Source organism: Panthera uncia (genome assembly GCF_023721935.1).
Source record: "Panthera uncia isolate 11264 chromosome B2 unlocalized genomic scaffold, Puncia_PCG_1.0 HiC_scaffold_24, whole genome shotgun sequence".
NCBI lineage: Eukaryota > Metazoa > Chordata > Mammalia > Carnivora > Felidae > Panthera > Panthera uncia.
The window spans coordinates 65,450,544-65,476,969 of NW_026057580.1; the positions used below are offsets into that span (position 1 = coordinate 65,450,544).

The 26,426-nt window shown below is 41.0% G+C and overlaps 1 protein-coding gene across 1 annotated transcript in view; it reads left to right on the forward strand.

The window, feature by feature from the left end:
* The window catches only part of QRSL1 (glutaminyl-tRNA amidotransferase subunit QRSL1), a 46,723-nt gene extending 34,060 nt beyond the window's left edge, over positions 1–12,663 (forward strand). The window contains exon 11 of the mRNA XM_049654082.1: positions 12,383–12,663. Coding sequence (XP_049510039.1) covers positions 12,383–12,435 — 53 coding nt within the window. The 3' untranslated portion in view covers positions 12,436–12,663. The remainder of the gene's footprint in view (positions 1–12,382) is intronic.
* The last annotated feature ends 13,763 nt before the right edge of the window (positions 12,664–26,426 follow it).

Here is a 26,426-nt window from a genome sequence, read left to right on the forward strand (position 1 = left end):
GATTTTTGAGAACGAGAGGGAGAGAAAAGTGGGTGAGGGGCAGAGAGGGAGAGAGAATCCCAAGCAGGTCCTCCTGCCCCCCACTGTCAGCGCAGAGCCCAACTCTGGGCTTGAACCCACGAACCATGAGATCATGACCTGAGCCAAAATCAGGAGTTGGACACTTAACTGACTGAGCCACCCAAGCTCCCAGAAAAGCTCTAATGTTAAAAGGATATGTTGCAGGGTTCAGTCAGTTAAGAGTCCAACTCTTGATTTCTGCTTAGGTCATGATCTCAGGGTTTGTGAGTTCGAGCCCAAGCAGAGCCAGCTTGGGATTCTCTCTCTTCCCCTCTCTTTGTCCCTGCCCCCCTCACGCTTTCTCTCTCTCAAAATAAGCAAACAAAAAACAATGAAGTCTCTCAAAAATATGGCTGTTACATATTCCAGTTGGAGGGCAGGGAATGCTTCTGACAGAGCCACAGTCTTCCTACTAAAACTCTGTTCCATTTCAATATATAGATACAGATAAGTGAGGCCTCAAATTGCTACATCTTCACTGCAATTATTTTAAAATGGGAAAAATTTAAGGTTGATGTTGCCAACGGCCTGCTAGTATAGCCATCAGGGGGAAAAAAGTTAATGAAGTACCCATGGGGCATGTAATGGTAAGTGTTTTCCAAGATAAGTATTTTGCAAAATGGACCTGCAGAATAACATGATAGAACTGGTGTAAGATATCTGACAAGGTGGTAACTGATGACTTTAGCATAGTTTATTTAGCAGGACAAGTTGTCTATAGAAGCCAAACGTAGTACAGAAGTCTTATTTTTCTGATTTCTGTGATTTACATGTGTGTGTAAATCATCCCCAACCGGTTTCAAGTCATTAGAATATAAACTAAAAGGAAGTGAGGCTAGAATGTGGGAGTTTTAAGACTTACAATAACCAAGTCTAATACAGTATTCTATCAGAACCATTTTATAGGCTGCATATAAAAGTAGAGCATCAAATTACATGCAAATTATTTTCTTATCTATACCAGTCTATTTCTCCATGGAAATGGCAGGTAATTGGTGCAGAATTAAGGTGGTGCTAATGGGAAAAGAAGTGAAATACCATAAAATGAAAATTATAATGTAAGGTTTGCCTGGATTAGAGGGTATGAGAGAAAGGAGGGAAAGAAACGTGATTTTTATCCTGAGAAATGCCCACGACTAGAAGAGATGCTGTCACTCTTATTAAAAACAAGGAAAGGAAGAATGACCTGTGGGGCTGAAGATTAATTCCACAACCAAGTGGAAATACCTAACAGTGGGAAGAGAGACAAGTAAAATGGAGTTTGGGGAGTCAAAAGGATATTAAATAGTGACGTCTTTATATCGGGTCTCTTCTTCCTCCATGTTTTATTATGAAAACTTTCAAATATAAAAGCAAACACCCACACATCCACCACCTAGATTCTACCATTGAGATTTTACTATATTTCCTTTGTCATGTGTCCATCCTGCTATTCTCTCTATTCATCCGTTAATCTACCTTATTTTTAAAATGTATATCTCAAATTGCATTTTGCCCTGAATACTTAAGCATACCTAACATTAACTTGAGTTCAGTATTTGCTTATTGGTTTTTTAAATGTAAAACTCTACAATGACATGCACAAATCTTAAGTGTAGATGCCCTGACTTTTGAAAAATGCATACACCTGCGTAACCCAATCCCCATCTACATATAGACCCTTATTGTCACCTCAGAAAATTATGACTTTACTTAGTCCCTGCTCCCACCCCTCCAGAGGCAACTGTTCTTCAGATTTTTTTTTTCCCAACACAACCTAGTTTTGTTTATTCTAGAATTTCATATGAATGTAATCTGCCATGGGTTACTTAAAAGATTATTAGGAGAATGCAGGATCTCAGCTTTTGAATTTGATTTGAACTGATTTTAGGAGGTTTTCATTTTTAAGTTACGAAGGTAATGTATGTTCTCCGTGGTGGTGGTGAGAGAGAAAACAGAAAAAGACACAAAAAGAGTAAAAAATCACTTGTTATCTACACCATCAGGATGTATGTATATGTAAATACAAATGTAGATATATGCATTTTATTAATACAATTGGTGTCATATTTCACATGGCTGTGCCACCATCACCACTAGGTTCCAGAACTGTTTCATCAATCCCACACCCATAAGTAGTCACATCCCATTCCATTCTCTCCCTAGCTCCTGGCAACCACTAATTTTCTGTCTTTATGATTTGTCTTTTCTAGACATTTTGTATCAATGGAATCGTGCTATATGTGACCTTTTGTGTGAGGCTTCTTTTATTTAACAATGTTTTCAAGGTTTATGTGTGTTGAAACATGTATCACTATCATTGCTTTTTATGGCTGAATAATATGCCATGTGTAAAAACATATTACATTTGTCTATTCATCAGTTGGATGGACACTTGGACTGTTTCCATTTTTTGGGATGAATGTTGCTATAAACATTCATGTATGAGTATTTGTGTGAATGTGTTTTCGTTTTGCTTGAATATATACCTAAGTGTAGAATTGATGGGTCATATGGTAACTCTGTATGTAAGTTTGAGGAACTGCCAAACTGTTTTCCAAAGTGGCTGCATCATTTTACATTCCCACCAGCAATGTACAAGGGTTCCAATTTCTCCACGCCTTTGTCAACGCTTGTTATTGTCTATCTTTTTTATCATAGTCAACCCAGTGAGTGTGAACTGGTATCTCTCTGTAGTTTTGATTTGCATTTCTCTGATGACTAATGACATTGAGTATCTTTTCATGTGCTTACTGGACAATTTCATATACAGTGAAACCTTGGTTTGCGAGCATAATTCATTCCAGAAACATGTTTGTAATCCAAAGCACTTGGATATCAAGGCAAATTTCAAGGACCATTTGCTCATTTGTGATCATGTGACGTTCGGCATCACATACTACTTGTATTGCAAGACATCACTCGTTTATCAAGTTAAAATTTATTAGAAATGTTTGCTCGTCTTGTGGGACACTCACAGAACAAGTTACTCACAGTCCAAGGTTTTACTATATATATTTTATTTGTTTGTTGTTTGCAAAAGTCTGTTCCTGTCTTTTGCTCATTCTAAAATTAGGTTGCCCTTTTATTGCTGAATTTGAGGGTTTTTTTAAAACATATTTTTGATAGAAATCCCTTATCAGACATATGACTTGTAAAAAACTTTTCCCATTCTGTGAGTTGTCTTTTCATGTTCTTGATGGTTTTCTTAGAAGCAGTGAAGTTTTTTATTTTGATGAAGTCTAATTTATCAATTTTTGCTTTTGTGGCTTTTGCCTTTGGTGTCATATGTCAAATGTATCTGTAATATATTTTAGTAAATGGTATGAAGAAGGCATCTAACTTTTAAAAATATACCAATTAACTCAGTACCTGTCCACACTATTACTATAGTCTAATGCCTCTATGTAATTAGGTCTGATTTAGCCTCGTTGTCAAAGCTTTGTTAGTTTCTCTTAAGGCAACCCCCAACATAGCCTGAGTTCAAAAAACATAGTGATACCTACAGTTTTGCTTCTGCCCACCTTTGTATAGCCAGGTGTCTCACACTCTAAGGCATTTATTAAATATTTATTGAATTGAACCTAATTGAGTTGAAGCGAATTGAATTAGAAAACAGTTTTAGGAAAGAGAAGTATCAATAATCATGGAATGGCCAACACTGTGACCCAGCACTGTTCACCTTGTTTTTCCATTTCTGCTGAGGTCATCTCTGCTCTTGCCAAAACTGCTCTTCAACACATTTTCTGTTGTTGTTGTTTTTTTAAGTTTTTATTTTAATTCTAGTTAGCCAACATACAGTACAATACTAGCTTCAGGTACACAACCCAGCGAGTCAATACCTTTTCAATACAATTGTGGTAATCATTAATGTTGTTTGCCAAATATTTCCAGTTCTCTCTACTCTCAGACCCTCCTGTGGTTAAGTGCGACCACATGCCTAGTTTCAGTAAATGCACTGTGACTGGAAGTACCATGTGTCTGGGACAGAGTTTGTCACCTGGTACCCTCCAGAGTTCTCTTTTCTCTCCAGCAATGTCCAAAATGGTGGCTGCTCTATCAGCCTGGGTCCCTGAATGACTAAGGTTAGTAGAGCTCCTCTGTCAACCCAGTGGACGGGTAGCATGAGCAAAAATTAAAAACCTTTTAAGACTTTTGTTGTTTTAAGCCATTGAAATTTGGGGTAGAAAGCTAATGGAGCATAGCAGCCTATTTCAGTATATACCAGTCACTGACATATTGTTAGTGCACTGGTCTTTTTTGAATGGGAGCTGAAGGAAGAGCTTCAGGCAGTACGTGAAGCAATTGGGCCTGAAGTGCTCTCACATTTTGTGTCCTCATTCACTCTTCTCAGATGCATAACAACTTCAGCTACATCTTAGGGTAAGCTGAGTGTTCTAGGACCGCCTGGGTGGCTCAGTTGGTTGAGTGTCCAACTTCAGCTCAGGTCACAATCTCGTGGTTCATGGGTTCAAGCCCCACGTTGGGCTCTGTGCTGACAGCTCAGAGCCTGGAGCCTGCTTCAGATTCTCTGCCTCCCTCTCTCTCTGCCCCTCCCCAGCTTGTTCTTTCTGTCTCTCTGTCTCTGTCTCTCCCCCTGCCCCCCAAAAGCAAATAAACATTTCTAAAAAAGGAAGCTGAGTGTTCTAGAACTGTGCCAGTGTCCAAAAAATGAGATGCCTGTTAAATTAGCATTTCCATAAAAAGTAAAAGAAACATTTATATAAGTTACATTAGGTAATAATTTACAGAGGAAAAAAACTAGTTCCCAGGAAAAGCAAAACCTTCCACGCCGCCCAGAAAGATCACTATAAAGAAATATAAGATTAACTCACCAAATTTGATACATATTTACCACTTTTCAATCTATTCCACGGCCTTTTGTGCTTCTATTTAGTGGACGTTTACAAAGCTTGACACTGATGTTGTGCTCATTCTCTAAATGCATTAAACAGTGAGGTCTCAGCAAAATATAAATTGGTATAAACTGTGAGCAATTAGTATAAACAAAATGGGTGTATATAATTTGATAAAGTGATCATTTGGCAAATTGCTCTCTTGACTTAGACCTTTACAATAGTGGAGATTTTGTCATCATAATACAGGTAATGTTTGGGGGAGAGAAGGAAGTACCATTATGTATCAAAGAGTTTCAACACCCATTTTTGGTTTGTTGTTTTTTGTTTGACAGTGAGTGATTAATTAGAATTTCAACATTTCTAGAAGAAACAATTTAGTCGAGAGTTTCCAAGGGAATTTAAACTTATCCCACTGGCTCTGTATGGGACATAAAACACTTGGTATAAGAGCACTTCCACTAGGAAAGGATTATACATTTTGAGGCTTAATGAACTGCCACTATCAAAGACTTACTAGCAAAGAAACTAAGACTACTATAGAATTAACTTTGGAATTGGAATTAACTTTGGAATTAGTCTAACAGCTAAATTGTATTATTACCATTACAGGCAGGCAACTTAAACATTAGTTGAAAGTAACATTTTAACTTTTATCATGTGTTATTTTTATGAAAGCCCTCACACTTTCCAAACATAAATGAAGTTTCAAAATATGCTTGATCAATATGTTGTATAAATATGTGAACAAACGCCTGTAACCATATCTAAAGAGTAAACGTTTTTAAGAAGTCAAAAGAAAAACAATATTAAAATATTTATAGATAAGTTACTGTCTTCTCAGTCTGAAATTCATATCTCCTCTTCCGTCTTTTTTAATTATAGTTGACACACAATGTTACATTAGTTTCAGGTGTCCACCACAGCAATTCAGGAAGTTTATATGTTTTGCTCTGCTCACGAGTGTAGCTATTGTCTGTCACCATATAAGACTATTACAATAGCATTGACTATATTCCCTGTGTTGTAGCATTCAACCCCATGACTTATTCATTTCATAACTAAAAGCCTGTATCTCCTTCTGTCATTCACTCATTTTGCCTGTTCCCCCATTCCCCTCTTCTTATAGGCATCAGTTTGTTCTCTGTACTTATGGGTCTGTTCTGCTTTTTCTTTACTTGTGTTTTAGATTCCACATGAAGTGAAATCACGTGGAATTTGTCTTTATCTACCTGATTCATTTCACTTAGCATAATACCTTCTAAGTCCATCCATATTGTTGTGAATGGCAAGATCTCATTCTTTTTTATGGCCGAGTAATATCCCCGTGTGTGTGTGTGTGTGTGTGTGTGTGTGTGTGTGTGTGTCTATACACCGTATCTTCTTTATCCATTCATTTATGGATGGACACTTAGGTTGCTTCCATATCTTGGCTATTGTAAACAATGCTGCAATAAACAGAGGTGCATGTATCTTTTCGAATTAGTGTTTTCTTTTTCTTTATGTAAATACCCAGTAGTGGAATTACTGAATCGTACAATATTTCTAGTTTTAATTTTTTGAGGAACCTCACACTGTTTTCTACTGTGGCTGAACCAACTTACGTTCCCGTCAAAAGAGTATGAGGCTTCCTTTTTCTCCACATTCCCCCCAACACCTGTTATTTCTTGTCATATTCTAACAGATGTGAGGTGATCCCTCAGTGTGGTTTTGATTTGCATTAGTGAAGATGAGCGATGTTGAGCATCTTTTCATGTGTATGTTTGCCATCTATATGTCTTCTTTGGATCCTCTTCTACCTTTCGTCTGATTAATTCCAGCTAATTCTTTAAGACTTGGCCTCAGCATGCTCTTTCCAAAAGTCTTCCCTTGCTCGTGCCTGTGCACACACACATAAACACACGCACACTTAAGGCACTTTCATGCCATTGCACTGGTCAAAAATCTTGTAGATCTCTATTATAGGTTTTATTATACTGTATTATACTTCTCTATGAGATATTCCTATCACCATACTACAAATTCTTGAAGACAACGAATACGTCTTAATTATTTTGTGTTCTCCAGTATCTAACATTTAGAAGACAACTAAAGTTTGCTGAATTAATTGATACCATGAAGTTGTCAGTGTACCACTGTTTCCTTTAAACTAAAAGATGGAGTGCCTGGGTGGCTCAGTCAGGTAAATATCCAACTCTTGGTTTTGGCTCAATCATGATCTCACAGTTCGTGGGTTTGAGCGTCTGCTGACAGCACAGAGCCCGACTGGGATTCTCTCCCTCTCTCTGTCTCTCTCTGTTTCTCTCTGTCTCTCTCTGTCTCTCTCTGTCTCTCTCTCTCTCTCTGCCTCTCCCCTGCTCACACTCGTGCTTGGTCTCTTTCTCAAGATAACTGGAAGGAAAGAGGTAAAATTATCACTTTCAGATTACATAATTGCATGCTTGGAAAACCCAAGAGAATCAACCAAGAAATTATTCTAAATAATAGAATAACTGAGTGCAGCCAACATGGGAAACAATATGGAGGTTCATCATAAAATTAAAAATAGAAATACTATACAACCCAGTAATCCCACTACTGGGTATTTACCCAAGAAAATGAAAACACTAATTTGAAAAGATATATGCACCCCTATGTTTATTGCAGCATTACTTACAATAGCCAAGATATGGAAGCAACTCGTGTCCATCGATGGATAAATGGATAAAGATGTAGTACATATATACAATGGAATATTATGCAGCCATAAAAAGGATGAAATCTTGCCGTTTTCTGCAACATAGATGGACTGAGAAGGTGTTATGCTAAGTGAAATAGAGAAAGACAAATACCATGTAGCTTCACTTATATGTGGAATCTAAAAAAACAAAATGAGTACAGCAATAAACAAAGAACAGAAACAGACCCATAAATACAGAGAGTGGATTGTTGCCAGAGGGGAGGGGGTCAGGAGAATGGGTGGAGGGAAGCGGGAGATACAGGCTTCCAGTTATGAAATGAATAAGCCACAGGATGAAAGGTACAATGTAGGGAATACAGTCAGTGGTATTGCAATAACATTCTATGGTGACAGACAGTGGCCACACTTATGGTGAGCAGGATATAACATATAAACTTGGTGAACTATTATACATCTGAAACTAATGTAATCGTTGTGTGTTAACTATACTTCAATAACAAAAAGAAGAACAGAAGAATTAAGGAAGGTGGCTGGGTACAGAATTAATGTTCAGAAATCAGTCATCTTTCTATATACAAATAAGAATCTGTTAGAACCACACTGTCCAACACAGTAGCCACTAGTCACATGTAACTAAGTTTTAATTAAAATAAAAAAAAATTTTAAATTGGCTTTTTAGTGACATTAGCCATGCTCCAAGTCTTCAATAGTCACTTGAAGCTTTGGGGGAAATAGACAATCTGGAACTATTTTCCATAGGCCACATGAAAAATAAACAAGAAATAAAGGTCACAAAAACTCTGAAAAAAAATAATAATAAGAGGAACAGCCCTAGAGTGATATACATAAAACAGAAGAGAAACTCCAGAAACTTACTCAAACACCTATAAAATGTTTGTATGTGATAAAGGAGGCATTTCAAATCAATTATAAACATGAATTATTCAGCAAATTGCGTTAGGACTTGATAACCACCTAGAAAAAAACAAATTTGTATTCCTACTTCACCCCTTACTCCAAAATAAATTTAGTAAAAATGTAAACATAAAAGAAAACTATATATATATATTTTTTTTAATTTTTATTTTTTTTAACGTATATTTATTTTTGAGACAGAGAGAGACAGAGCATGAACAGGGGAGGGGCAGAGAGAGAGGGAGACATAGAATCTGAAACAGGCTGCAGGCTCTGAGCGGTCAGCACAGAGCCCGACGCGGGGCTTGAACTCACGGACCGTGAGATCATGACCTGAGCCGAAGTCAGACGCTTAACCGACCAAGCCACCCAGGCGCCCCTAAAAGAAAACTATATTACGGCATTGCTCATAATAGCAAAATACCAGAAACAACCTGATTAAATACATTATAGTATGTACTCAATTTAATACTATTTAACCATTTGAAAAGAAAATCTGCAGCTCTATTATGTTTTCAAAAAAAAATTTTTTTATGTTTATTTTTATTTTTGATTTGGAGAGACAGAGTGCAAGTGGGAGAGGGGCAGAGAGAGCGGGAGACACAGAATCCGAAGCAGGCTCCAGGCTCTGAGCTGTCAGCACAGAGCCCGATGTGGGGCTCGAACTCACGAACTGCAAGATCATGACCTTAGCCGAAGTTGGCGCTTATCCGACTAGCCACCCGGGCACCCCTATTATGTTTTGATGTGGACTGCAGAGAGAGTGTGTGTGTAAAAAGTATGTAGTAAGCTACCATTTGTGTAGCATCTATGTATAGACTTATGTGTGTAGAGAGCATCTCTGGGAGGGGAACACAAGAAAACTGGTTTCCTCTGGACAGGCAAACTGGGAGCTCAGGACAGGGGTAAGAAGAGACTTTGTTTTCACTGATGCCTCTTTTGAACTACTGAATTTTGCACAATATATATGAATTAACTATTTTTTCAATGTTTTTTTATTTATTTTTGGGACAGAGAGAGACAGAGCATGAACGGGGGAGGGGCAGAGAGAGAGGGAGACACAGAATCGGAAACAGGCTCCAGGCTCTGAGCCATCAGCCCAGAGCCCGGCGCGGGGCTCGAACTCACGGACCGCGAGATCGTGACCTGGCTGAAGTCGGAGGCTTAACCGACTGCGCCACCCAGGCGCCCCATGAATTAACTATTTTAAAGATAAATCAAATAATTATAAAAACCCAAACCTAAGATGTATAAAAGTATTGCATCTCCCCTATGTAGCTTCCACCCTTGTCCTAAATTTATTTCAATTTTTTATGTAAGAGCTGCAAAAGGTCTGTGGGCAGTGATTTTAGGCTTCAGTGCAGGAACTCCTGTCTAGAAGGTTAAAATTCAGTAAGCTGTTCCATAAGCGTTTAGTAAGCAATGAGGACCTGTCAATGCACTCAGTAGGTACTTGTTCAGATGGAATTTCTACTATTTAAAGAAGACTTTTTATAAAGGGGAGCACAGGGGCGCCTGGGTGGCTCAGTCGGTTAGGCGTCTGACTTCAGCTCAGGTCATGATCTTATAGCTTGTGAATTTGAGCCCTGCGTTGGGCCCTGTGCTGACAGCTCAGAGCCTGGAGCCTGCTTTGGGTTCTGTGTCTCCCTCTCTCTCTGCCCTCCCCCGCTCATGCTCTGTCTCTCTCTCAAAAATAAACAAAGGTAAAAAATTTTTTATGGGCCCAGCACGCTTCCGCTGCGCAACTCTGCTCTCCAGATAAATTTTTTTTAATAAATTAATAGAGAGAGCACTTTGAATTATAGCAAAAGTGAAGAGCCAAAGTAGTCTGCAGTCATTCCACCATGTAAAAATACAAATGGGCTAAATGATGAGAAGCGGAATGAGTTCAGAGCATCCTAAATAAAACCATGCTTTATAGAGTGGAGCTACAATCTTCCAACGCCCTCCCCAGCACTCTGGCACGGATGCCACTGTATGCAACTACCGCTGTACCTCCTACCCTCCTCCACCTACCCAAACACTTCTGTCTCGCTCTAAAGTGTCTACACTTACACCCAGCAATCTTTAACACAAATGATACATCATTTGCCGCTAGGAATGGAATTGTCTAATCCCACCATTTGCTGTCTGACAGTTCAGACAGTTCAGATCTTTCAAAAGACAGAGTGAATTTTTCTGGGTATTGACATGATGTTCTTCGAGCCCGAAGAAATTATTCTAGAACAAGTTTATCTGTCAAAGACTACCCTAGAAAACCACAGGCAGAAAAAAAATCAGCCGTAGAACATAGTTTATCATTTAACAATTTCTTTTTATCGGCAGTTGTTTTAAAATTCAAGACAATCAATTGAAACTAAGTAAATCTATTTATAATTAAATTTATTGTCCAATACTTATATACAGATTTCATTGGTAAAACAAAGCCCCTCTGAGCCTCAATTGCCTCACCCGTTAAATGGGGACAAGAATATCTACTCTACTAACACTGGATAATTACTGCAAGAACTAAAGATGTAAAAGTAATCTGAAAAATGTCAAACAATTTTTCAGGGCACCTGGGTGGCTCAGTTGGTTATGTGTCTGACTCTTGGTTTCAGCTCAGGTCATGATCTCACAGTTTGTAAGATTGAGCCCTGCATCGGACTCTGAGTGGAGCCTGCTTGAAATTCTCTCTCTCCCTCTTTCTCTGCCCCTCCCCTATTCATGCTCTCTCTCTCTCTCAAAATAAACAAACATTAAAAAAAAAGAAAGATGTCAAACAACTTTAAATTGCCCATTATCTTTCTTTGTTAAGAGGTGACCAGGGGCACCTGGGTGGCTCAGTCAGTTAGGCATCCGACTTCAGCTCGGGTCATGATCTCATGGTTTGTGGTGGGTTCAAGCCCTACATCAGGCTCGTGCTGGCAGCTCGGAGCCTGGAGCCTGCTTCAGATTCTGTGTGTGTATCTCTCTCTCTGTCTCTGCCCCTCCTCAACTTGCGCTCTGTCTCTCTCAAAAATAAACGGTTTAAAAAAAATTTTTAAGAAAGAAGAAAGAGGTGACCAATCCTTTCCAAATATATCAGATTTAATCTGTTCTGTCTTCACTGCCACTAAGTTTGCCCAGTGTGTCTACCTCTGAATTGGTGATTTAGTTTTCTGTCCAGCAAAATGAAAATCTAAAAGATTAGACACAAAAAGGCCTTTATCATTAGAAAAATATTGAAAATTTTTTTAGAAATATACCATTACCTATCCTGGTGGGTAGACAGCACAGCATCTTTAACAAGAGAAGATGGAAATACCTGAGTAAATTAGGCAACTTGTGCAAGCCTATTTCATAGATTTTTTTGTCTTATTTTTTAAATAAAATTTGAGGTCTAATCTGTTGGCCTCCTACCATGCAAAGAGAGGATTTTCTTTTTTGCATTCCTCAATCTCACACATACACAAAACCACACACGTTTCTTTTCTCAATTATAGCACAATTTTTAGTTACATCAAAAGTGATATAACTTCACGTGATTACCAGACAGCTGCAGAAGTTGCTGTGGTGAGACACCTTCTTCAGGATGGAAGGATTTAGCCCCCAGCTGCTGGAAGTGCTATTCGCAGACACCTTTCCACTGGCAGCCTGCTTTGGAAGTGGTTCAACTTCTGAGAGTTGCCTTATGACCCCTTCCCTGAGCAGCTGTCGTTCAATGACTGTTCAACATGGTGGCAAAAGGCCCTCCCTGCAGCTTGGGACAATTCTCAAGGGCCAGCCCAGCTTTAGAGCTCCCTATGGGGTCTTTGTCACGGCCAGATTCTCCCTCTGTGCAATCCTGCTTCCTCTCTTTTCTTCCTTCCCACAGGTATGGATCCCAAAAGTTCTCCCCAATAAGGCTTCTGCCTGCCAATCTCTGTTTCAGGGTCGCCTTCCGAGGAACCAAACCTGCCACAGTTGATACCAGAAATGGTCTGAGAAAGCAGATGCCAAGAGGAGATTCTGGAGAGGGGTCACCTGCCATCTGGTTGGCAGAGCCCCATTGTTGGTGGGAGGGGGGGCCCACACAGCACAAGGTAACAATGCAGCTGTTCACCGTTCACTGGTGGTGGCAAATGTACCAGCTTGTGCGCTGTCTCAGGCATTTGAGCAACATGGCAAAAACAGCAACTAAAAGCACAATAAAGTTGGCTATTACTAAACTCAGACCATGCTTTGGAGAAAGATAATGAGAGAGAGTGACTGACGGACTTTAAAAAGTGTGAGAGCGTGAAAGCAAAAAGGCCTTCTTGGTAGCATATAAAGAATCTCTCTTCTGCAGCACAGAAAGCCAAGGACCAAGCTCGGGATTTAATTACAGGGTAGCAGATCTCCAAACAGTTAAGTACTCAGACTCGGCAGGTGTGCTATGCCAAGGTCAGGGACCTGGTTGAGAAAGAACAGTAGGATGGGGACATCTGCTTTGAAAAAGCTACAGAACTGGTCCATCCCTCCCCATCACGGGCGAGTACTCCCTCTTCTTGAAGACAACACAAGAAGACCATTCCCCTAAGAAACAGCATGCACCCCCTTCAGATCTGCCCCAACGTTTTTAGCTGGCCACTAGGCCAATAACTAGCTTGAAGTCAAAACATAACTCAGCTTGAGGAGGAAAGCGGCTACACACCAAAGGAGTGGCGGGACCGAGCTAACAGGAACCGGCAGGAGCTAGGAGAAAATCCGTGGGACAGCACTCAGGGGGTGTTGAATCAAAGCAGTCAATACATTACATTGGATAAGAAGTGTTTATTCAGAGCACTGTCCTGGAATATAGGATTCAACACTCTGACAAGAACGCCACGAGATGGTGTAGGCATGATGACAGGATGGTCCCAACAAGCAAGGAGAAAGCAATGGTCCCCATTAAGGGAGGTTGAAATGCCAGCATTGCCCTGCAGATGGTGGAAGAGGGGGTAAAAGGCCTCAGAAAAGTGGGCATTCTAGGGTGGACATACTATATGAAGCCAAATGACTGTGCTCCATGGGAAGATCGAGGGGATACATGATTGACCAAGGCAATAAGGCATCTGCTAGGGAGCTCCAAGAGTTCAGTGGTAGCTCTCCTCTGGACATCAGGGATTAAGCTCTGTCTTTCCACGCCTGGGCTCAGTGACAGCAATGAGAATGATAGGACAACTCACCCCTTTCCTCCATCACTCCCCCAACTTCCCATCCCCTGCAAGAGGCCAGTTGGTAGGACTTGGCCATCAGTCAGATGGATGTAATTATTGTAATGAATGGTAGGTTTGCAGTGGCCTGACCTACACAGAGTTATGGAGATGGTTAATAAATGTAGTGTTCCTAGAGGCAAAGACGTGAGTAGGTAAAAAACAAAAACAAAAACAAAAAAGCTACTAGGTAACCTCACAAACAAAAGCTATTAGTTAACTTTACAAACAAAAGAAATCAAGGATGGAGGGTGAAGGCATTTATCCCAGTCAAGCCAGGATGCCCTGCCCATCTTCCAGGACTGAGCCAGTTTTGGGACCCAGAACCCATCAATTGAAAGAGGTTAGGTGGCCAGGGAGACACAAATATTCACAGTAATGATTAACTGGTCCTTCCCCAGAGGGGTCCATGGCCATTTATTTGGGTAAGTGTCCACTGGGGAAAGGGGAAGATCTAAACATCACGAAGACTGTTGGACACAGGATCCAGGTTGACATTGATACCCAGAGCCCTGGAATATCATCATGGTACCCTGTTACAGTAGGGCCAGGGCCAGTGTCACAGACGTGTGTGACCTGTGCAGTCACACAGGATTTTACATTTAAAAAGTTCTAACTGTGGGGAAAACAAATAACCCAACAGGTTCTAATTGTGATTGCTTTAATTCTTGGTTTAATGTCTGGGTGGTACCCTTTTAAAATTATTAATAATTTTTTGAACAAGGGGTCTTTTCTTTCAGTTTGTGCTGGGTTGGCCTGTGTGGGGATATAGGAGTGTCCTGATACTAAATGAAGTTCTGGCTCCGGTGTGGCTTACAGTGTATCTTTTGAACCTGTAGACCCACCTGTAGTATTTTCCTGGTCTCCCAATATACACTTGGGATAGATATTCCCAGGAATTGACACAATCCCACACCGCCTCTTTGGTCTGTGGGGTAAGAGCTATCCTAGTGAAGATGGCCAAATGGAGGGAGCTCTGAATGTGCCATTCTGCCCCCCCACACACACACACAACCACACACACACAACCACACACACACACACACAGCCAAGATAGTAAATCAAAAACGATATTGCATCACAGGGGGTCTAACAGAAATTAGTGCCACTCTGAAAAACTTAAAAGAATGCAGGGGTAGTAAGTGGACCTTACAATATTTCCATTTAATTCACCAGTCTGTCTCTTGCAAAAAAATAGAAACAGAATTTTAAGGGAAACAGTGGACGATGTAGACAAGAAGTGGCCCTAATTACAGCTACTGCACCAGATGTGGTATCTTTGCTAGACCCCATTTGAATGTCGCCAACAGTCCAAACAATCTCTCTTTTTCTTTTAGGGTCTAGACTCCCCATGGAACCATATACTGAATTTATATGACCGTCTAAAACACGCCTGCATCAAGTCTTTCTTGCATCAAGAGGACTGGCCTTCCATTTTGCAGGATGATCATCACCCTGGGTGTGTCCAATGTTTCCCCATGACCAGGCTTGCTACATGCATACAGACAGACTTACACATACTCCGAAAAGGATGCTGTGCTCTTTCTTGGAGCCTTACATCAGACATAGGATACCAACTCATTCTATTACTGATGATAGTAACCCTGGTCACCTGTCATTTGGTGTCTGCCAGTTTTCCTCACTGTAAAGTCGCCAGTTCCCTCTCTGTATTTGACTGGTGTTTCATGCAGGGATATTCTGAGTATGCCAATCCTGCTCTGCTGCCAGCCTTAGCATTCATTGACGACCTCCTCTGTATCAGCTACCACTGACTGGGTGGCCAACTGGTGATTATCTGTTGCTGTTGTTCCCTCTACAATTATTAGCCAATATTCTACTGGAAGGAAGAACTTTCCCTTCTCCTTCTTTTGCCTGTATCAGTATGGATTCATGGATTGCTATTTTTTAAGTTTATTTATTTCTGAGAGAGAGAGAAAGCATGAGCAAGGGAGGGGCAGAGAGGGAGGGAAGAGAATCCCAAGGAGGCTCTGCACTGACAGCACAGAGCCCAATGTGGGGCTCAAACTCACAAACCGTGAGATCATGACCTGAGCCAAAGTCTGATGCTTAACCGACTCAGCCACCCAGGTGCCCCCATGGATTCCTATTTTAACTGAGGGTCATAATCCTATACTTTTATTATTTTTATGCTCAAACTGCCCCCAACTGGGCTAGAAGACACCCATTCAAGCTGGCTCCTGTTTTCTTTTCCAAGACCTCAGCATGCTTTAAGCATTTCTTTATTTTCTGGCACAAGAGGATGTTGTTCTGCATCTAGCCCAGTGGAGAATGGTATTTAGAAACCAAGATCTGGAAAGGGAAGCTTCACATATGATGTTTTTGAAGCTTTTATGTGCTCCTCACAATATTACTGTTTTCTCCAAGTCCCTTCTTTCTTCTTCTTCTTTTTTTTTTTTTTCTTTCACACTGAAGTTTTCTTAAAATGCCTAGCTTTTCTTGGCTGGCTGTTTCATGTGAACAGGGCACTGAAAACCTATGAGTAGAAACGATGGGAGTGGGGGGCTGGGGGTAGGTAACTGACCAGGAGACTTTAGAGTTGAGGGTGGTCTGACCAGGTCCATTTACTAATCTGAATAACAACAGATTTTTCTTTTCTTTTTGTGGCATGATTAGTTTTTCATCAGAAGAATGCTCCAGTCTCCTACCTGGAAAATACATACCTGGACGCCAGTGTTCTTTGAACTGAGTTGAGAAAGGAGCTAGAATTGCACTGACTTTATTAGGTTTACACACAATACCCACATTCAGTATGGAATCTTCATCTTCAGCTGTGCCTGATGTCCCAAGCCTGGAGTCTCCCCAGACTCAGCCTCTTCAAAGAAGGAATCTCTAGCAGAAAGGATATTGAGTGGCTAATCTACCTCTTACACAGATTGTCAACCAATCCTGTTTTCTGCCTGCTGCCCCTAGACCCCCAAGTCTTTTGGAGGTTCTCTGGCCAGAATGAGCCTGCTTTTGGACTCTCCCTAGAGACACTTTTACATTTTTCTCACTCTCTAAGTCAGTGGTTCTCAACAGTGGCAATTTTGTCCCTGGAGGCATTTGACAATAAGTAGAAACATTTTTGGTTTTCACAACTGGGGAGGGGGTATTACTAGAATCTAGTGGATAGAGGCCAGGAGTGCTGCTAAATATCCTACAACGCACAGGACAGCCCCCCACAACAAAATATTAGTTGGCCCCAAAGGTCAACAGTACTGAGGTTGAAAAACCCCGTCCTAAATCGTTTAGTACAAATACTGCCAGCTTCTAGTTTTTTGATGCTACTTCATTTTTTCCTTCATTCTTTTTGTTTTTGTGGTTTTTATGTTTTTATGATTTTTATGTGGAGTTGTTTCCAGCAGGAGTGATAAACATAATTGCTTAATTGAAACATTTAACCAGAAATCACTTGGTGGAACTTGAATTTATATTTGTTGAAAATATTTCAATTTCTGTCTCAAGTGTTGACATAGATGAATGTTTCTGAAGCTTTGAATGTTTTTGAAGTGTTAGGAAGAATGTGTCAACCAAAGAGTGAAACAGAATGCACGTGGATTCAGCTAGGAATGGACTTTGGGTCTCATGGAACATTCCATACAGTTGTTCTGAAGGTAAGTAGTTGTTTGCCTTTTTAATAGAGAAATGAACAAAAGCTGTAGTCAACCATAATGACACATTATCAGTTGAAATATATAAATACTTTTTAATTCACAGAGGTTGACCAGAATTTTTGTAAAGGACATTTAGCATTCCCTGACACCTCATACATTATTAAACTTACAGTGCTTGGGTGCCTGGGTGGCTCAGTTGGTTAAGTGTCTAACTCTTTATTTTGCTCAGGTCATGATTCCAGGGTTGTGGGATGGAGCCCTGTGTCGGGCTCCCTGCCGAGCATGGAGCCTGCTTAAGAAGTTCTCTCTCTCTCTCTCTCTCTCTCTCTCTCTCTCTCTCTCTCTCTCTTTCTCTCTCTCTCACTCTCGCTCTCACACTCCCTCTCCCCCATTTTTGCACACTCTTGCCCTAAAATAAAAATAAACAAATAAATAAAATAACTTTAAATAAACAAACAAACAAACTTACAATGCTTTTCTAGGAGTTATTGACATTTGTCAGCAGTAGCTCTGGTCAGTAGAGTTTGCTTACACTGAAGCTGGATTCCATACGACTAACTGCATTTACTCTGTATCTTAAGACGAGCCCAGAAAGCCAGCAGTGAAGACAATTTTCAGGAACTAAGTCGCAGGATACAGGATGGAGATTCCAGTTTGTCCTCAGAGAGTGTTCCCACAACAGGGATGAACCCACTATTCTCTAAAAGTTCTGTGTCAACAGAAGCTTTGGGGCATATTAATGTATTTTTGCCTTTTCTTCCATATCTCCTTTAAAGGTATCTCATCTGCATGAAGTCCCTGACCCATTAATAAACCCATTTATTTATCCACATAGACTCAAAACTGATTTTGCAGAGTCTAATTAGAAGTTGCTCTGGACTAGAAAACAGCTTTAAAAAACACATAGATTTATCATTGTTACTTCTCCAATGGACTTTGGGAAATTAATACATTCTTATAAGGAAAAAAAATCAAGTTAAGTAAAAAACTCAAACAATGTGGTAACAAGAATGAATTTTGCACACCTCTGCAAGGTAAGCTTCATGAGTTTTCATAGAATTAAATGTATAAAATATAAGTTAAAGTGAGTTAAGGAGCAGTTTGTAAATTTGTTCTCTAAAATATTTTTTTAACGATAATTTAAGCTTTTTCTTATTTTTAGTTAAGTGTTTTTAAAGACTTAATCAAAATTGCCCTTTTTAAAAGTTAAGTTTGGGGTTGACAATCATACACACAATCCCCTGACATTTCTGGATATGTCCTTTTCCATGGTTCTCAAAAACACAAGACAAATATTTCAGTAAGTAAACCTTCATAAATTTGTATACTCAATAGTAAATAATTGCTTCGGTTGTGCAAATAATTCCATTTGCTATTATTTGAAAAGAGAGGGATTATGTGGCCTGAAAAGGAATTGTAAGACTCGGTCATCATAGTGTTCATTATAGATAAATGATTCTAGAATAAATTATTTTAGTAGTTCTTGACATACAAATGAAGGCAAAATCTGTATCATTTCTCTCTGATGCCATTTTCCACTCTCATACAGGAAGAAAGTGAAAACAACAGCATTTCAAATCAAGGACATTGGTTGGCTAAGACGTGATCAGTCTTCAAACTATCAGGAAACATCTCCCTTTTGAAAAATGAACAAGTGTAGCTGTAACCTGGAAGTGAAATCTAGAGCCGCCATACTGCAACCACACCAAAATTCCATCTTTCCAGGGTTATGCCAAAGTTATCCCTCTCAGTGAGTCCCATCTGAGACACATCATTAAATTCTAATCTATGGCATCATCGAAGAGCAAAGCCTGTCTTCTGGTTTCTGCATGTCAGGAAGAGGAGCCTTTCTGCCGAACGTCGTCCTGGGAGGGAACTCATGAGCAGCAAAGCCATGGCAGTAGGTTAGCAGCATCACATGACAACTTGCTGTAGTCTCTCCTACATTCACGGCTTTGACTTCTAAGACCACACAAGACACCTCTCAAGACAAAAGACGAGAAGTGTTACACATCCCAAGACTTGTGGAGAAACTGTAGCTAGCAAGCTGATTCCTTGCCCTACAGGTGAATGAAAATACTGAAATGCGACCCCCCATGGGATTTCCACAGAGGTAAATCTACAGGACTTCTGAAAAGACTGTTAGTAATTCAGTCACTGTTTTCTTGCGCTGTCTCCCCCACCCCCCATCCAATGAGTCTGCAATCTAATTTCTTTTGCTGTAACAAACAGAACAAGGCAAGAGTCAAATGATCTCAAGGGAAACAGAGGCAAAGCAGGTAGGGCCAAGGCCCCCTGGTAAGTCATCCATATTCACACGTGCCTCTTGGAGCTCCCTGCACAATCCCCTTACCTGTTTATAGCCTTTTCGTATTTCAATAATCCCAGGAACTAGAAGAAAGAGTGGGTGAGGGGGAGAAAGGATGTCATTATTCATCCAACACAAAGTATTTAGCAAACCCCTGAAGGGGAAGCAAAACTTTTCCTCCATCCTCTTACAGACTCCAGTCTCTTACAGGCCTGAGTATTAAGTTGATACAGGGCAGAGTAAAAGGAGAAAAAGCATACAACTTAATATTTTTACATGGACATAGGAGCCTTCACAGGAAAGCGAAGACCCCAAAAACAATTAGCCTAAGTGTGTATGTACTAGGTGAACAAAAAGTAGTTGTGAAAAAGTAACTAAAATGCATGGAGGGACTAGAGGAAGATAAGGGTTATTTTAACAAGGTCTGTTTTGAACAGATTTCTCTCAGCCTCTCCTTCCCATCTCTGGTGATAAGAATGTTTCTTTCTTCCTGGTATAGGGAGTACATTCATGTTTTTAGGAAGAGAAGGAGAGGTTGGAATATCCTTTTCACATATGTTGTTTTTCAAGTGCCCTTACCTCAAAATAATCCTTATGCCAAGGTGGTATATTTTAGGGTAGCACACCCTGGTACTCTTCACCTCCACAAGCATATAAGGTGCTGTGGACTGAACTGTGTCCCCTCCCCACCCCCCTCCTTGAATCCAACTGTATTTGGAGATAGCGTCATTTAATTAAGGCTAAATGACATCATGTGGGTGAACCCTAGTCCATATGATTGGTGTCCTCATAAAAAGGAAGAGATACCAGGCAAGCATACACAGAGCGACAACAATGTGAGGACACGGCAAGAAGGCAGTCACCCACAAGCCCAGGAGAGATGCCACAGAAGGACCCAACCTTGCAAGCCCCCTGATCTTGGACTTCCAGCCTCCAGCACTGTGAGAGAAGACATTTCTGTTGTTGAAGCAACTCAGTCTGTGGTATTTTGTTATGGCAGCCCCAGCAGATTAATATACAAGGCAAAAGAATATCACATAAAACATTTCCCTGAAGAACGATCCAGGCTTTCCCCTTGATAAATCCCCTTAGTTCAGCAATCTTACAAAGCCCAACAAGATATATCTAGAGAAGTTGAGTAACTGCTGAATGATTAAACTTAGAGCCTGACTATTTACAATCAATGCTGTCTTCCAAAAGGTTACATCTTAAAGGTTGGTGTCCGATACATGTGTGTTCTCCCTCCTGGTTCTCTGATAATACTCTCCTGAGTCATTCTGCAGCTCCCTAATTGGTTTCTGCTTTCCAAGTGCCAGTTTTCTGATGAAAGCTGTTTACAGCCTCACCACTTTGGGCAGGGGAGGGGGAGGGAGGGAAATGGACGGTTGACACAAGCTGTTTCTAAGAAACTCATCTCTTGTTTTCCCTTGATACAGCCTGCGATGGAAGCAGAGTCCAAAGGGACAAACTTAGGACACAAAATAGAAAATTCCAAGCTGGGTGTGATTCCTTGCAGGGTGGTATTCATGCATCATTCAGCAGCTATGGTTTGAGTTCCTACTCTGCACCGTGTTCTGTGCCAAGCACTGAGGGCTGTTCCAAGAATGAATTAACATTCTCGTTAAGTGTGATGTCTTAATTAATGAACCCTGAGACTAATGCTGCTTTCAAGTGAAGTTGTGTACATTTCTTAACAATCTTACCTTCTGAAGGTACCCTAGAGAACACTGGAGATAAGAATGAAGAAAGGGGAAGAGGGGCTCTAATCTCCAGAGACCTATGCAGCAGGTGCAGGGTGAAGAGGCAGAGGCGGTGGCAGATGGGGGCTAAGGAAGAGGCAGCCTCTGTGAATGGAAGGGGCCCTGACATTCCCTCAGCTATAACCTCAAGACCGGCCCCAGCTCCCTACAAACGCTGATGCCTCTGCCACGGGAGAATGCCTTGCTGTTCACGGGCTCCACTAGCCCTCTAAGGGAAGAGAGGTATCCAGAAGGAAGGCCTGAGCTCTCCATTTCTGGGGCAGGAGAGGGAAACACTGGTGTAAAAATTGCAAGCCCCACCTGAGCAACCACGGTGAAGGCCTTAGCAGTCGCCCTACACTAACCTCAGACTTTCCTTGTAGCAGCCCGCCCCACCCCCACCCATGGGGACAGAAAGCAGATCCCCCAAACAATACCCAGGGTCAACCAAACCAAAAACTGGTTCTTTGGGAAATTTTCCAGATCTACCCGCATGGAAAATAATCAGCCCACAGAAAATTAAAGGTTTTTATTGCTTCAGGAAACAGAAATAGATGGAAAAATTGAGAGGAAAAAATGCTAATAGTAAGTGATGAAGAGTGACCATGGAAATAAACTTATCAGAGGTCTGACCCAGAGCCTTTGTCACTGTTGGGTTCTGCTAGTGTGCATGCCGGTTTGAAAGCTTGATACAAGTTCAATGGATTTGACCTGGAGTGGGAAGAAAGACATGAATCAAATTCCCCAAAGATGACAGCTTCCAGGGATCCTTGTGGGGTGGAGGGCTGTCCTGTTACTTCCTAGTTTGAACCTTTGAACCCTGAATCTCTTGGCAGTCCCTTTCATCTGTGGTCCCAGTGAACCAAGCTTCCCGATATTCATGCCCTCTTAAATCCTCTCCCCTTGAAGCTGGGCTGGTCCTGTGACTGCCTGGACTGATAAAATATGATGGAAATGACATTCTGGGACTTCTGAGCCCAGGCACGAAGAAGGTCTGGAAGCTTCTGCTTTTGCATTTCAGGGAAGCTGGCCACACTGTAAGGAGTCTGACTACTTTGAGACCTTCGTGATGAGAGGAAATCAGGCTAACCACATGAAGAAGCCACATCGAAAGAGGATGCCTGGCCAGCCCCACCTGATGTGTCAGGCACATAAGCAAAGAGGCCATCTTGGATGGTCCAGCCAGTAGATGTGGAGCAGTGATGGGCTGCTTCTGCCAAGCCCTGCCCAAATTGCAGAACTGTGAGTAAATAAATAATTGTTGTTGTTTAAACCACTAAGTTTTGGGGGTGGTTTGTTATAGTCACTGATGAAAACCAAACCATCTCTCTTCACCAAGTCATTTCAGTCAGTTCCTTTAGGACCTAGGCCAAGTCATCTTCTCTGGAAACTTACAGGACAAATTCAATGCAGGGTTTAAGTCCTCTTATTTTGGAACTTGATATAGTGTTTAGATTATACAGTCCTATGCCTGCTTTTGGTCAATTTTATAAATTAGCTTCTCCTGAAAATTAATAATGATAATGGCTAATGCTGGGCATCATGAACCAGGCACTATGGTTGGGAATAATATTGTCCCCATTTTACAGATGAAGAAACTGAGACACAAAGAAGTTAAATCACTTGCCCAAAGGTGGTCTTGTAAAAGTATACTTCCAGATTTGCTTGTCATTTTATAGCTCTGGTGATGTGCACTCTGAGCTTTAACTGCTGTAAAGGAAGCTGGTGTGGAGAGAATAGTGTTGCGCCTACATTCTAGGCAAAAGGAAGGAAGAACAGTAGGACAGTAAACTAAGAGACACAGAAACTGTGGTACATGGCATTACACCAACACAGTCTTATAGACTTGGGGATACTGACTGGGCCAGTTTTGTGGTATGTGGGTTTGTGGTGTGTTTAAGAGAAAAATAAGCCATGAAACCGTCGAAGAAAAAAAAAAACATTACTTTGATTGTGGATGTTTCCCAAACCCAGTTGAATGAGGGGTGATTCTATTTGGATTGGGATGCACATGAGCTGGACTGCTGTTTTTCACTTTTGTTTCTGTAACAAGCTTTCTCTCATTTGAACTAACTTGGATGGGTTTCTGTCCTCCGTAATGAGAAGGTCTCTGGCTGAGACCCCCTCCAAAAAACCACATCTAGATGACCAAAGGAGATGGCCATAAAATAAGACATCTGAAAATATTATTTATTGGCGATGCGATTTTCTACTCAGTGAAACATAGGTTTCCTGACGATTTTATATTAGGAGAGAAATGCAAGACCATGCCAGGAAACGAAGTTCTCAGGAAGTAATTTGGTTATAAACATATTTCCTTAATAAGATACAATTTGATTCTAACTCTCATTACCTTTGGACAAGAACAGTAAGACACTGGTTATTTGGTAAACAATTCATGAAGCTTTCTCAAATGTTCATAGCCCAGTAGGGTACATAGCAGGTGCCAGCATCCATACTCATTTTACTGATGGGGCTGAACTCTACAGGGTTGGACAATGTCTGAGATCACAAGGGCAGGAAGTAAGAAGCTGGCCTGGTCTTCAGGTTCCTGGTCCAGTGCTCTTTTACCACCGCAAACTTTTCCATGCTGCCTTTTTCATTCACGTAGGCATTAAGGAGACTTCTTTCCAACCATACAGATCCCCAGGTTCCATTAGAGCCTCTCCAGAGCTAAGTGTTTTGTAAGAGGTCGTTATTATATCATGGTCAGTTAGGGAACTCTTTAAATATATGCTTATCACAAAGTCATTTACTTGCAGATGTTCCCTTCTATGACCAAAAGTTTCAGGCTCCGAGGAACATTCTGCTTTTGAAATATTTTATTGGAACTGCTTCTATCCATATTATGAAGATCACTTGAACTTCTGTTCTTGCAACAAAGGTGACCATACAATCAAGCTTTTTGGCACTGCTAACAGTGGCACGGCATTCAAATGGGACAACAGGGTAATCGTTATTCACTTCCTGTGGACATTCTGGAACATAAATTTGTAAGCTCACACCTGCCTTCTGCTCATAAAGTGGCAAGGTCAGTGGGCCATCATCCCCTCACAAAACCAAGAGGTTTATTCAATTTTTGCATTCCTTTGAAATGTTTTCAACTTTAAATTGCCTTTGGAGAACTTGTACGCTTGGTTCAGCTCCAATAGAAATTTGAATGTGAGAACATTTCAAGAGGAATGAGCCATAATGGCAGTTCAAGTGGTGCACTGACCTTCCAAGTTTAACATGGGAAGGTCATGGCCATTTTACAGGGATTTTTCCAACTCTGCTTCTTCCAGTCAGGCCTGCCATCCTTCCACCTACCTTTCACTATCCCCACGACTGGAGCCTACAAAACTCAGGCAAATGCCAAAGAGGCTGTGGCCTGAAGGGCTGCTGGGCTCACCGGGCCTGCCAACCTGCATCCTAGAGGTTCTCTTGCTGCGTGGTCTTCTCTCTGCCAGACACATGCAAGGAGTGGCTCGGAAGTACATAGATTTGCATCTCATGAGGACAGAACTGTCTACTTTCCATTGAACTTGCTCCTTGAGAGATGACAGGAAAGACGGCCACACCTGACAGTCTGTGACACCACGTGATGCCGGCTCATTTCTCAGCCTCTTTCTCTGATTTGTCTTATGTTTGATCACAAATTGAAGGTAGCATGTTGTCAAAACATAAAGGTACACTTTCTTCTTTGGGGCTATGGTCAACAACATTCTAAAAAGTCTTTAGATCTGATTTGTGCACACTTGGGAGAATTATCCACACGTTAGTATATTTATTTGAATTGAAAAAAGCCTTCCTATAAGGAAGCTCCAATCTGATTTAATATTTACTTTTAAATAGGTCTAAAGAATTATCCGTTCAGATACTCCCCTTAGGGGCACCTGGGTGGCTCAGTCGGCATCTGACTTTGGATTAGGTCATGATCTCGCGGTTCATGGGTTCAAGTCCCACTTCGAGCTCTGTGCTGACAACTCAGAGCCTGGAGCCTGCTTCAGATTCTGTGTCTCCCTCTCTCTGCCCCGCCCCTGCTCACACTCTCTTTCTCAAAAATAAACAAACATTAAAAAAAAAAAAAGATATTCCCCTTAGATTCAACTTCTTTGTGCTTTTTTTTTTTAATTCAAATCCAAGTTAGTTAATATATAGTGTAATAATGATTTCAGGACTAGGGTGTAGTGATTCATCACTTACATACACACCCAGTGTTCATCCCAACAAATCCTCCTTAATGCCCATCACCCATTTAGCCCATTCCCCCCACGAAACACCCCACCAGCAACTCTGTTTGTTCTCTGTATTTAAAAGCCTCTTACGGTTTGTCTCCCTCTCTGTTTTTATCTTATTTTTGCTTCCTTTCCCTTATGTTCATATGTTTTGTTTCTTAAGTTTCACATATGAGTGAAATCATATATTTGTCTTTCTCTGACTGACTTATTTCGCTTAGCATAATACACTCTAGTTCCATCTGTGTTCTTGCAAATGGCAAGATTTCATTCTTTTTGATCACTGAGTAATATTTCATTGTATATAGGGGCGCCTGGGTGGCTTAGTCAGTTAAACGTCAGACTTCAGCTCAGGTCACAATCTCGCAGTTTGTGGGTTCGAGCCCTGCATCAGGCTCTGTGTTGACAGCTCAGAGCCTGGAGCCTACTTCAGATTCTGTGTCCCTTGCTCTCTGCCCCTCCCCTACTCATGCTCTGTCTCTCTCTCTCTCTCAAAAATAAACATTTAAAAAGTTTTAAAATTTTTCCATTGTATATATATACCACAACTTCTTTATCCATTCACCAGTCAATTGACATTTGGGCTCTTTCCATACTTTGGCTATTGTCAAGAGTGGTGCTGTGAACATTGGGGTGCATGTACCCCTTTGAATCAGCATTCCTGCAACCTTTGGATAAATACCTACTAGTGCAATTGCTGGGTCATACAGTAGTTCTTTTTTTTTTTTTTCATGTTTATTTTTGAGACAGAGAGAGAGAGAGACAGGTGCAAGCAGGGGAGGGGCAGAGAGGGAAAGAGGGAGACACAGAATCCAAAGCAGGCTCTAGTCTCTGAGCTGTCAGCACAGAGCCCAAAGCTGTCAGGTTCAACTGACTGAGCCACC